The sequence below is a fragment of the Pseudorca crassidens genome, chromosome 16 (assembly GCF_039906515.1).
Source record: "Pseudorca crassidens isolate mPseCra1 chromosome 16, mPseCra1.hap1, whole genome shotgun sequence".
Taxonomy (NCBI): domain Eukaryota; kingdom Metazoa; phylum Chordata; class Mammalia; order Artiodactyla; family Delphinidae; genus Pseudorca; species Pseudorca crassidens.
The window spans coordinates 41,041,002-41,054,168 of NC_090311.1; the positions used below are offsets into that span (position 1 = coordinate 41,041,002).

Here is a 13,167-nt window from a genome sequence, read left to right on the forward strand (position 1 = left end):
CTCTTCTCTAATCCTGCTGGGGTGCTCTCTCTCTCTCTCTGGCATTCATATGGGTACTCTTGCTCTCTCAGGGTCTCTTCTTTTATCCACTTTCCTGTTTTAAAGATGCTGATTGATGGAGTGCTGTGAGAGTATGTCCAGAAATGGGCCCAGAGTAAAATATAAATGTTTCATACCCTGTTTTGTTATTTATACTTTCTCTGGGCCTCTATTCTGCTAGTAGTTAAATTAAATCAGGTTTTCCTGGGTTTTCTAGATTTTAAAAAATTTCCCATTCATTATAACAGCTGATATATGACAATGTTAAGTTACAAAAAGATGGATTGCTTAATGTGCAAAGGAGTATTATCTCAATGGATGGAAAAGAACAGTGTTTATCCCATTACCAGTAACATCTCTCAATCTATGCTGGCCCCCTTCACAAATTGGCTTTTACTTGGTTCGCTGTATGGGTAAACTACACTACACCAAAATGCTGAAGAAAGATTTTGGAGTCAAAAGATAGCTTAAATCTCCCACTTTTCATTTACTGACAGTAACATTTTTTTTGAAAAATCACTTAACCTTTTCTTGTCTTTGTAAAATGGGGATAATAAATCTCATTTCCTAGAAATGGGTGTGAATTAAGTATAATGCTAACATTATGATAAATGTTAGTCACTCTTTTTAAGATGCATTTTCCTCTGCTCTAAGAAAATACAAAGTACCAGAAGCCACACAATTCAGGAAATGTATGGTAATCATGTGCCCCTTAACAATATACATTCCAAGGGGTTAGCCATAACTACCCAGTGTAATTAAGAATAAGGTTTCTATGCAACATACACCAATAATGATGGCATTCCAGTAAGACTGCACAAAATTTGAAAACATTGTGTTATTACCTTGACATTTAAGAAGTATGAAGTCATTCTCTGCATTGTCATATATCAGATCTTAAAATGAATGGGCAGTCATCTTTGAGTGTTAATGATCTTTCTACGTTCTCCACTGAGGATTTTATTTAGACATATGTATTTCATTAGAAAATAAATAAAAACACCATAAAATTCTTGTAAAATCCTTAAGTAATACAACTTACTTTTTGAAGGAACACGTAGGTTGGCGAGGACTACTTCCAGGGAATCAGCTTGGACTCGAAGTACATAGCTTGTCCTTGTCTCATAATCCAGAGGGCCATTCACATAGATTATACCCGTGATGTTATTAATTCCAAACTTATCTAGAATTAAAACACAATTCCTTGGTTACTCTCTTCACACTGTAAGGGAAAATAATTCTCTTTAAAAAGCACTGTGATTTTTAAAACACATATAAGAGTTACAAAATGCTGGCTTTGGAAACTCTGTTCCAGTTCCTGAAATTATCAACATCAGTGTTTCCCTAAATGCATGTTTTGAAATTCAAGTTTTTTTGAGATTCTCCTGGAAATTGATGTTTCTATGGTCAATTAAATCTGAAACAATGCATACTATTTCCCTCTCCGTAGATACACATAATCTTCTGCCACACTAAATGCTTCTAGAAATTTTGTTTTAAAGAAATCCATTTAATTTTGTTTAAGCAATTATTTTATGACCTTATTGGATTATTATACTTTTTATGATGTAATGCATCTTATTATCCTGCAGATTTAGTGTTTTGCTAAGAATGTGAGAGGGAACAAACAGAACAAACAGATAATTTCATATGTTGATTATTTAGAAAATATTATTTATTATTCTAAATATCTTAAAATATTTTGCCCTGAAGTCTATTTATTTATTTATTTATTTATTGCGGTACGCGGGCCTCTCACTGTTGTGGCCTCTCCCGTTGCCGAGCACAGGCTCCGGATGCGTAGGCTCAACGGCCATGGCTCACGGGCCCAGCCACTCCGCGGCATCCGGGATCCTCCCGGACCGGGGCACGAACCCGTGTCCCCTGCATCGGCAGGTAGACTCTTCAACCACTGCGCCACAAGGGAAGCCCCTGAAATCTATTTATTAAAATTTGGTCATATATATTTGAGTGAAGGGCAGGGCACACTGGCAACCTTTGTAATACCCCACCTCTTTCACTCTCTCTGTCTTTTCCTCACTCTGGTTTTCTCCACAGCATTTATCACTACCTAAACACTATATGTTTATTAACTTAATAATTGTTTAATAATTGTTACTATCTCCTCTCATTGGATTGATAAATTCTATGAGGGCAAGGATCTGTCTATTTTGTTCACTGCTCTATCCCAAGTAGCTAGAAGGTACTGAGTACATGATAGATGCTCAATAAATATTAGTTGAATAAATTGATAAGCAAATAAATTGAATGTAAAAAGAATCATTGTGGTGGAGTGTGGGTAATAAGTAGAGCCACTTTGCTAACTTCAAGGAAGAGAACAGATAGAATTACAGAAAAAATTATAAGAACAGATTCAGAAATCTTAGCTTCAGTCAGATGTTATAAGTTCAAGGAAAAAGGAAAGTCAGTAATATTTGGAGAGGAGGCATAACAGCACAGGAGAAACAAAGACAATAAGAAAAGTACTACATTGAGCACTTGCTTCAGGGGCAGTAATTTCCAGTAATGGTTGGTCACTGTAATACCTGAAAACAGCTTTTATAATTTCCTTGCAAACTGCTTTACAACATTAACATTCATTCGTTTAATATTGAATATGCACGTGTTTTTTAAATGTATATTAACTGGGTTTTTAGTTTGTTTGTTTTTTTACCACCTACAACATGCCAGACCATTTAACTCATAAAAAGGGAAAACCAGAGGACAACTAACCTGTGGGTCATAGGTGAAACAAATAATCAATATGCAAATTGAAAAACTGAGTTAGGAACTTATTCCCACAGGTTAGCAAACCATTCCATTCTCAGTGAAAAGTGATGGTAGACAAAACTCAAATCATTTATTTACTTACAACTGTTGATTATATGTTTGATTTGACAGTTTGAGGTCTCATACAAAAGGCTTTTTATCATGGATGTGGAAAGTGATGGTAGACAAAACTCAAATTATTTATTTACTTACAACTGTTGATTATATGTTTGATTTGACAGTTTGAGGACTCATACAAAAGGCGTTTTATCATGGATGTGGCTCTTTGGGCATTCACAGTTATTTCTGTTCCTAAAATTTCTTCAGGATTAGTTAATGTATGACATGGGGTAAGGGCTGTGGATGGCACAAAACAGTGGCCAGAGACTACTGCAGGCTATGATTATGACCAAAAGCTGAAAGTATGCATTAATTTTGAACACGTTATTAAAATATCCCTAATTCAGGGGGAGGGGAACATTTTCAGAATTGGATATTGAGTATTCCCTAGGGGAAATAAATAGCATTTGTCAATATAACTGGATTTTTAATCAGATTCAGCACATAGTTACATTTAAGTCAGACACATCTTACTAGAAAAATAGGGTAAAGAGTAATTAAATCTGAAATTTATTCCAAATCTAAGTTTATTGTTTTATGATGAAAACACAGACTAAACATATACTCACCCTCTTCATTTCCTGCAACAATGGAGTACACAATACTCTGATTGATGGCTGCAGCAGAAATTACACCAACCATAGTCCCTCTGGTTGCAAGTTCACTTACTGGAGGCGGTCTGCAGGTTTAGAGAAGATAATTTATTTTTCTTGTCCATTTTGTCATGATGGAGTTTTGAATTTAATAATAGAATATGTTAGTTTTGTGCATTTGTGTTTATTTGAATAATACTATTTTTTGAACTTTTCAACAAAGTAACACATTCAGACTCCAGCCCTATGTTCAAAATTATGCAAATGTTCTTTGTTAAGAATGTCTTGTCACACATATATTACTACTTTATTATCTGCCAAAAATTGTATAAAATTCATTTTACTTGTCTCAACTTCTGGACAGAATGCAATAGGTAGATACAGTTTGCTATCTCAAGTTGCTAAAGAAAAATATTGCTTTTATGTTGGTAATATTAGCATATTTAAGCAAATGGCCTCCAGATATCTCTTTTTAGTCTAGTCCTTATCCTGCTCTACTTTAAACTTTAACTGTACTAAACGTATTTGAATGGATGGCATCACAAAATTAATATTTCTTTTGAATTCACTTATTTTACTTAACTGTAACCATATTATTCCCCCAGTACTATGACTCTTAATTTTATTTATCTATTTATTTAAAAATTTTTTTTGAATTATAGTTGATTTACAATGTTATGTTAATTTCTGCTGTACAGCAAAGTAACTCAGTTATACATATATAGTCTTTTTCATATTCTTTTCCATTATGGTTTATCACAGATATTGAATATAGTTCCGTGCTATACAGTAGGACCTTGTTGTTTATCCATCCTATATATAATAGTTTGCATGATACTTGTTTAATTTTAAAAATAAATTTTCAACAACACAGTATCTCATTCTCAAAATATCCATTTTATTTTACAATATTGGTCACTGTGACTAGGCTATTATAACTTTATCTTCATAAACTAATGCAAACAATCTCACTCTTACAATTCACATACTTATATCATCCAACTCCAACAGATTTAGAAAATTCTTAAATATAAAGTTTTAACATCTCCGAATCTTTTTATAGTCCAATCTATCTAACCCATCTGATTTCTATAAGCTTTAGCCTCTTTCCTCAAACTGATAAGATAAATCCTACTGACACTCTTTCACATGGCCTTTTATCTTGTAATACTTACTCTTAATATTACCCTTCATTTTTATCTCCATCTTCTCAGTTCTTCTAATCTAGATTACATTACACAATTATATTGTGCTTACATGAAGCCTTTTTTAACAAATTCTGAGCTACAAATACAGTCTGAAAAATTAATTACATACAATCCTTCTTAAACATCTTGTCCAAAATGCTATGTTCTTTGCCACTGTACTCCATATACTTGATAGACTAAAATTACCTAAATGTAAAATGATCTATCTTACAGACAGATGTTATAGCACCTAATGGTGGTCCATATCTCCAGTGAATGGTCAATAACTATTTCTTGACAAAGAGTAAGAACTAACCTGTATAATTTTTTAATGAAAATTATAAAGTATTTATCTATTTATTTATTTGTTTGTTTAATTTTACTTCTCTGCATATTTTCTGGCTTCTTTTGTTAATAGCATCCAGATATTGCTTTGGATAACCATACCTCCTTCATTGTTAGTCTAAATGGTTTGGGTAGAACTGACCCAATCCCCCAGGTATATCGATAGACACACTACCCAGCTCTGGCCAATGAGAGCACTTTATTTTGCTTTGCTGTATGTTCATGTGTGGTAAATGTTTCATGCAAACCCAATGAAAGTCTTGTCCAAGAATGTTACTGTAACCAAAAAAAAAAAAGTTTTTTTGTTGTTATTGACTAGAATATTAATGTTTCTCCCTATGAGGGGGTTCTTTCTGATAATAAAGTAACACAAATGAAATAACTAAAGGTTGAAAATACATCCTGTACACTTTGACTAGTAATCTAAATGCTTTTATACTTGAAGCTAGGTAAACTCATCATTTCAGTTACTAAAACAATAAATTCTCCTTTATCTAGTATTTCAATCACTTGCAATCAAAAGAGTCCCAAAGAATAAAAAAATATTTAGATAAGAAAAGGATACATTTACCTAAGCAGACTTCTAAAGAAAGATATCTGAGGTAACACAATTATATTTTATAAGCAATTTACCTAGGCATCGTCACAGTGTCAGTTTAGTGAAATAAGGATGCCTTTGGTAATTTTGAACCTAAAATGACAGTAGACTACCACAAAAAGGAAGGCACTTCGAAAAGTGACACTAAGGTTAGTTTTGATGGATTATGAATAGATATCTTTTTCTATGATATTTTAGATTATAAACAGACATTAAGACTAATTGTTGTTTGCAACATTGGCTAGTGGTTGACCTTGGTGATTGTGAAATCATTAAACCTGGAAAGGGTTAAAATTAAAGAGTCATGGAAACACAGTAGGATCCTCACCTTGGTATTCCTACCCTTGTGTATCTCCTCTTGTAGGAGGGGCAGACTGTGACTTGTTTCTAATGGACAGAATACAGCAAACAAGATGGGATGTCACTTCAGTGACTATGTTATATTAGATTATAACTTGTAACTTCTTGCTAGCGGACTCTGACTACTTCCCTTGCTGGATTTAATGAAGTGAGTGGAGACGTGGAATGGTGAGTTCTGACCAACAATCAGCAAGCAACTAAGGCCCTCAGTAAAACATCCCACATGGAACTGAATCCTAGCAACAACCACATGAGCTTGGAGGTAGACCCTTCTCTAGTCAAGCCTCAAGTGAGATTCTTGCCCTGGCCAACATCTTGACTAAAACCTGTGTGAGACTATGAAAGAGAGGACACAGCCAACAATTTCCTGGCCTACAGAAACTTCAAGATAATAAGTGTGTTGTTTGAACTCATTACATTTGCAGTAGTATTATTATGGTGCAATAGACAACTAATACACATGGCTTGGATATTAGAGCAATGAATTGTTAACGACAGATCAAATTTCATACAACTTAAGTGTGATATAAGAAAACATATGTTAGTCATATTCTGTGATGATTTTCATATACTGGATTTCTTTTTGTGGAAATAGAAGCTGTTTAAATTGTTTACTCACCTATCTTGTTACTATGTGAGATAAGAGCTAAATTTTATACTTTCCATAATTATTTCATAATGAACTCTTGATCCTTATAAAGTATAGAAATATAAAGTCTGCAGCTAATATGCCTTCAGCTTTAACATTATAAAAATGCCATCTTTCATTTTAAACTTTAAAAATAAAATATTTTATGCATATTTTTGTACAATCAGGATGAAAATGATTAACACTGGAAAAAGCAACTGACATAGTTTAAGAAGGAATTCAAATCCTACGCCCACCACTAAAAACATTTAAACTTCTTTTTGTTAGTAAATGTTTAAAACAGATTTACTTCTAGACAAAATATCTCATTAACCTTTGTCTTAATTGTTCCAACATACTTCTTTCTACCAGAATCAAAACATACTATAAAAATGCAATTTTCTGGGCTTCCCTGGTGGTGCAGTGGTTGAGAGTCTGCCTGCCGATGCAGGGGACACGGATTCGTGCCCCGGTCCAGGAAGATGCCACATGCTGCTGAGTGGCTGGGCCCGTGAGCCATGGCCGCCGAGCCTGCGCGTCTGGAGCCTGTGCTCCACAACGGGAGAGGCCACAACAGTGAGAGGCCCGCAAACCACAAAAAAAAAAAAAGCAATTTCTCCTGGCTAGATTTAAATCAACCTTTACGATAATGAGCATTAGATTACAAAATTTCAATTCTTTTCTATTTTATTGCCAGGGAAGGCCCATTTTATTTTTGTTTTATGCCCTGGAAAGTACAAGTTACATGATGGGGCAAATTACATATTCCCTTTGGAGTCACATATAACTTGAATATAAGATGAAGGAGTTGGTTTAAATCAGGATCCATAAAATCAGATGTTAGAGAGGATAAAAAGATAAGAAAGTTAAATAAAATGGGTTGGGAATAAATTAATGGGGAAAGGGGTGGAAAGGAATTGGACACTACATACTCTATTTAATAAGGATAATCAGCATGCAATAATGCAAGTCCAGAGTGATTTTAAAATGGAAAAAGGAAATTCAAATTTTTATGTAAATTCTATGAACTTTTACATTTTGGTATCCAACGAAATTTATTTTTTAAAGCATCACGTGACTTGGTTTGATCTGTGGGCTGACAATTTATGATTTTTAGAGTAAACTATTTGTAAAGTATTTTCCAATTCTACCATTCTGAGTCTGATATAATGTGATTTATCATTCCCCTTCTTCCTGTAGAATACAATCAAAATCTATTGATTAATTTCAGAAGCAAAGAATTATAGTCAAATAAATGATTCCTCATAAGCCACTTTTTTTGCCACTTTTTTTAAACAATTTTTTTTCTCTTGCTATCAATTCACATAATTGTAGTTGCACTTCATCCATTTTATAATAAACAATGTATCATTAACCCTCTTCCAATTTAACTTTTTAATAACTAATTCAAAACTAATAGTTGTTTGGAATCTGAAATTCAAGAATTCTACTTTTTAAAGCCAGATTTACTGCCAATATAATTGAGAAAAAGCCCTCTTACAATAAAAGACACTTGAAAGAGCTAGGGCTCACTAGTGAAAATATATAGACTTACTGATGAAGCTTAAGAGTCAAAAGACCTACTGGATTCCCTTTCCCCAGAAAAGGTTTGCGAAGAGGATGCTAAAGAAAATGGTATATTTTAAACAGACATGGACTTTGGAGCCTTGGAGTGACTTTTACAAGTGGTTTTACATCTTTAAAATGCCTTAAGGAAGGACCTTCACTAAAGGTTCTTTCACAAAGCTTGATCTGAATTGGGTTTAATACCTACATGTCCTGACATATTCCAGATGGCAGCACTGGCTACTACTTATCCCTCAAAGGCAGCACTTTGGTCATAGTTTACATGAGGTTTCATTCTTTATGTTCTACGGGTTTGGACAGAGGTATAATGTCATATATCCACCATTACATACAGTGTCATACAGAATATCGTTTCAGTGATGGAAAATCTCCTGTTCCTCATTTATTTGTCCCCCTACCCCCACCCAAATACCTGGCAACCACTGATCTTTTTATTGTCTGTATACTTTTGCCTTTTCCAGAAGGTCATATAGTTGGGATCATATAGTATGTAGTCTTTGGGGCCTGACTTCTTTCCTTAGCAATATGTACTTAAGCCACCCCTCATGTCTTTTTGTGGTTTGATATGTTTTACTGCTGAATCATAAATGTACTACAAATAGGTGCACTTTAGTAAGAAGAAAGTTGATCAAAATAACTCCAAATCTGTTGTTTAGAAATACATTTTTGCAAATAAAGTAACTGTGACCTAGAAAAGTTAACTGCTACAGAATTTATATGCAAAACACATATACCATAATTTTCTTATGAATGTATAAACTAATTCATAGATATCTGTTTATCATTTAAAATTGATTTTTTGGAAAATATAGATTACAATAAATCTCTCAATTAAATATTTTAATGTATCTGAGTCATCTGAATAATGACAATACTAAAATAACGGAATGTGTGGTTTCCAAAGGTTAGCCCCAGTTTTACAGTATAAATATAAAATGAAAGAATTATTCTACAATTTAAAATTTACTTTTATCATTGGTTTTAAGAAGTAGCAGTAAAAGTAAATGTTATATGTGCTGCATAAAGCTCCTAATTTTTAAATGCTGTGCAGTTTAGGATATAAAAGTATTTGTAAATAAGTGCTATAAAATTTCACTGGGATTCAATCTGGCTGTATTGCTTTCTTTCTACTGAGAGACAAATTAATTTATTTTGACATGTCTGAATTCAATATATTTGCGAATCAGTGCCAATTTAGGAACTGATTTTATATCTACTATGAGGGAATTTAATGAAAATGGGAAGGAAAAAAAACACCCACTGGAACTCCTGCTATTTGTAACCTTGGAGTAATTGCATCAGGGTGATCTAATTTGACATATTTAACTGAGAAAAACAGTCTAAACAAGACATGAAGCAGGAGAGAGATGCCAGCTTTCCTACAGTTCTTAGGATGGACTGTAGATAAGAAAATGAATGAAAGACCAATGGTTAGACACTGTTTTTTTACATCTTTTCTGAAGTGAACTTACTATTGTTAAGAGTTTTGCTTCTATTCAGATCCATGAAGTGACCCTGTCTGGAAGACAAGAAAACTGAGGTCCTGAGTAGTAAGCACTTTCTCAAGTTCAGAAAACTACTTGAAAGCTAAATCTGCAATCTGTTTGTTTGATTGATAGATTGACTGATTTACTGTTTGAATTAATAGAGTTTAATCTTTCTTAGTCATTGGCTCTAAAACTTTAAACTGTAAAAATTAGCTGAATAACTTATTAAAGTTTCAGACTTTTGCATCATGCTTAAAGATTCCCATTTAGTAGGTCCATACAGTCAGATCCAGGACTATCATTTATAAAAGGTCCCCAGGTGATTCAGATAGGAGTGGTTTGAAATCATGTCTTTGGGGAATAATGGACTTTCTCCCTGCTGCCTTCCTGTCTTTTGCTTCCCTCACTCTAGTCACCAACCTTTAGTGCTTACTTCTACAGCAGTGAATGTCCTTTCACAGACTAGAATTAAGCTAAGAACACTCTCCTCAGATTCTAATAGCTCTGAGTTTGAATTATGGCTCTCATATTTACTAGCTATGTGACCTTGGGAAAATTCTTAGTTTCCCTGATCTTATTTCTTTATTTGTAAAATGGGGACATTAACTAGATCAGAAGATTGCTGAGTTCACTAAAGGATATAATGCATACAAAAAGTTTTCCTTACACCTAGCATGTGGTAGGTACTCCATAAATTATAGCCATCGTTAATATATCACTTTATAAGCTACGCTTCTGGAAGTTTAGCTTAAATATTATAATGATGTGTAGCTTTGTCTCATAGACAGTAGACACAATAAAAATAAAACTGGAATACTTATTAATATCTATCTTGGCTAATATTATAGACTATGTTTTATGCACTCTGATTTTCCCTTTTCAGTTCTCAATCACATCAATTTTATATCTGAAATGGGGATAATATTTTTCTTTTTACTGTCTTTACAGCTTTAAATTCATAGACTTTTTGGGGTTTCATTCAAAAACAACTACTGTGGGGTGGGATTGGTATAGGCTGACTCTGAGACTTAAACAACAACAAAATCACTTAAAATGTAATGATTTTATGCATAGAGGTTTACCCATTCATTCAATAAATATTTACTGAACATATACCATGTGCCTGACATCCACTAGGCAATAAAGACACAAAGACAGGATAGAGGAAGTGAATTCTGCAGTCATGGAGTTTATAGCTTCACAAGCAAACCAGATAGTTGTGTAAACAGTTACAGTAAAATGTAGTAAATACATTAATACCAGATATCTGGTTAAAAGTTCAGTAGTAAACATGGCATGTACTATTTATATTTTATATTTCCCAAATACCAACAAAGTATCTGTAAGTGGAATCAGCGGGCTGCATGGTCTGATGAATGACTAGACCAGGCATATTCATTTCTGGCTAATTGATTTACTTACTAAAAATAGGCTGTGATGTAGGTCTTTATATACTTAGTAACAACCTCTGAGAAAACAGTTTTGTATTTTGGCTTATTTATCAGCTCAGTGTTTTGTGACCACCTAGAGGGGTGGGATAGGGAGGGTGGGAGGGGGACGCAAGAGGGAGGGAGATATGGGGATATATGTATACATATAACTGATTCACTTTGTTATACAGCAGCAACTAACACAACCATGTAAAGCAATTATACCTCAATAAAGACGTTAAAAAAAAAAAGAGTGTTTCTTTTCTCCTTTATAGATGAATCTGTACATTTGGACTTTTTGAAGGGCATGACAGTAAACTTCTAAAACAGGCTCTCTAATGTTTTTATTTGTTGTTTTCTATTGATTCCACTAGACTCTATGCCATTAGGTAAGAAACTATTTCTTACCTAATGAATCACCATAGAATCTTGAAATATATTAGTGTAGTCATACACATAACATCAAAAAAGAAAAATAGATACTCTGGTAGAGCATTTAATATTTCAATTCAATTCTACTTTTAACAGTTGAATGAATGTACTACCTCAAAAATAGCATAATAAAAATAGACGTTCAAATTCTGCTAGAATTTCTAAGAAAGAAAGAGATAAATCATTTTTCATTAAGTGTTATTCATACCCTAGAAAGACAATAAACATTTACAATCATGCCATCTAGGTAGGAGGATATATATCTTAAGATGGATTAAGTATTCAATACCTTAAGACAGATAAATTCAACATTATTTTAGGAAGTGGGGGTATTTCATTTAAGTTTTTGCTAAAGAAGTTGTAATTAATATATTAATTCTAGATTTAGTTTTTATTATGATATATATTTTATATATATATGTAAATATGTGAAGTATTACTCAGTCATAAAAAAGAAGGGGATCCTGCCATTTGTGACAACATGGATGGACCCTGAGGGTATTATGCTAAGTGGAATAAATCAGAAAAAGACAAATACTGTATGACCTCACTTATATGTGGAAACTAAAAAAAAAAAAAAAACAAACTCACAGAAACAGGGAAGAGATTGGTGGCTGCCAGAAGTGGGAGGTGGGAGGTGGGGGGTGAGGAACTGGGTGAAGGTGGTCAAAAGGTACAAGCTTCCAGTTATAAGACAAGTAAGTTCTGGGAATGAAGGTACAGCATGGCAACTACAGTGAAAAATACTATATTGTATGTTTGAAAGTTGCTAAAAGAGTAGATCTTAAAAGTCCTCAACATAAGAAAAAAAATTGTAACTATATGAGGTGATGTTAACTAAACTTATTGTAGTAGTTATTTTGTAATACATGCATATATCAAGTTATTATGTTGTGCACTTTAAATGAATACAATAGTGCATGTCAATTATATGTCAATAAAACTGGAAAGGGGCTTCCCTGGTGGCACAGTGGTTGAGAGTCCGCTTGCCGATGCAGGGGACGCAGGTTCGTGACCCGGTCCGGAAACACCCAACATGCCACGGAGCGGCTGGGCCTGTGAGCCATGGCCGCTGAGCCTGCGCGTCCAGAGCCTGTGCTCCGCAACGGGAGAGGCCACAACAGTGAGAGGCCCGCATACAGCAAAAAAAAAAAAAAAAAACTGGAAAAAAATTTGTAGCTAGATATCCCCTACCCAGTTCTTTTATCCATACAGCATCCCTAGTTATTAAACTTTGAAAAGCCTGAGAGGTTGTTTTAACAAACAAGAGGTTGTTTAATAAACAAATGTTTATCAACATTTCCCTTTAAATATGGTAATTTATTATTTAGAATCCATTAGATAAAGATTTTAAATGTCCATTTACCAGAAACAGATTCATTATGCTTACTATGTCTGATTGGCAATTTGATTTTTCCCTCTTTTTTTCTATGATACCTACTTGATACACTGAGAAATGAAAATAAAGAAATAAAATATTCATGTAAAACCCCTTAATCCTGGAATAATTTTTTAGTTTGAGATGTAAATATTATAAAATTAGAAATAATGTGTGACATTTTGAATATTTTTAAAAATGCTACTGTTTTTAT

General features: G+C 33.6%; 1 protein-coding gene across 1 annotated transcript in view; it reads right to left on the minus strand.

The window, feature by feature from the left end:
- PCDH15 (protocadherin related 15) overlaps window positions 1-13,167 on the minus strand; it is a 1,039,293-nt gene that overhangs the window by 100,900 nt on the left and 925,226 nt on the right. The window contains exons 26-27 of the mRNA XM_067710150.1: window positions 3,498-3,607; window positions 1,082-1,222 (exon numbers count right to left, since the gene is read on the minus strand). Coding sequence (XP_067566251.1) covers window positions 1,082-1,222; window positions 3,498-3,607 — 251 coding nt within the window. The remainder of the gene's footprint in view (window positions 1-1,081; window positions 1,223-3,497; window positions 3,608-13,167) is intronic.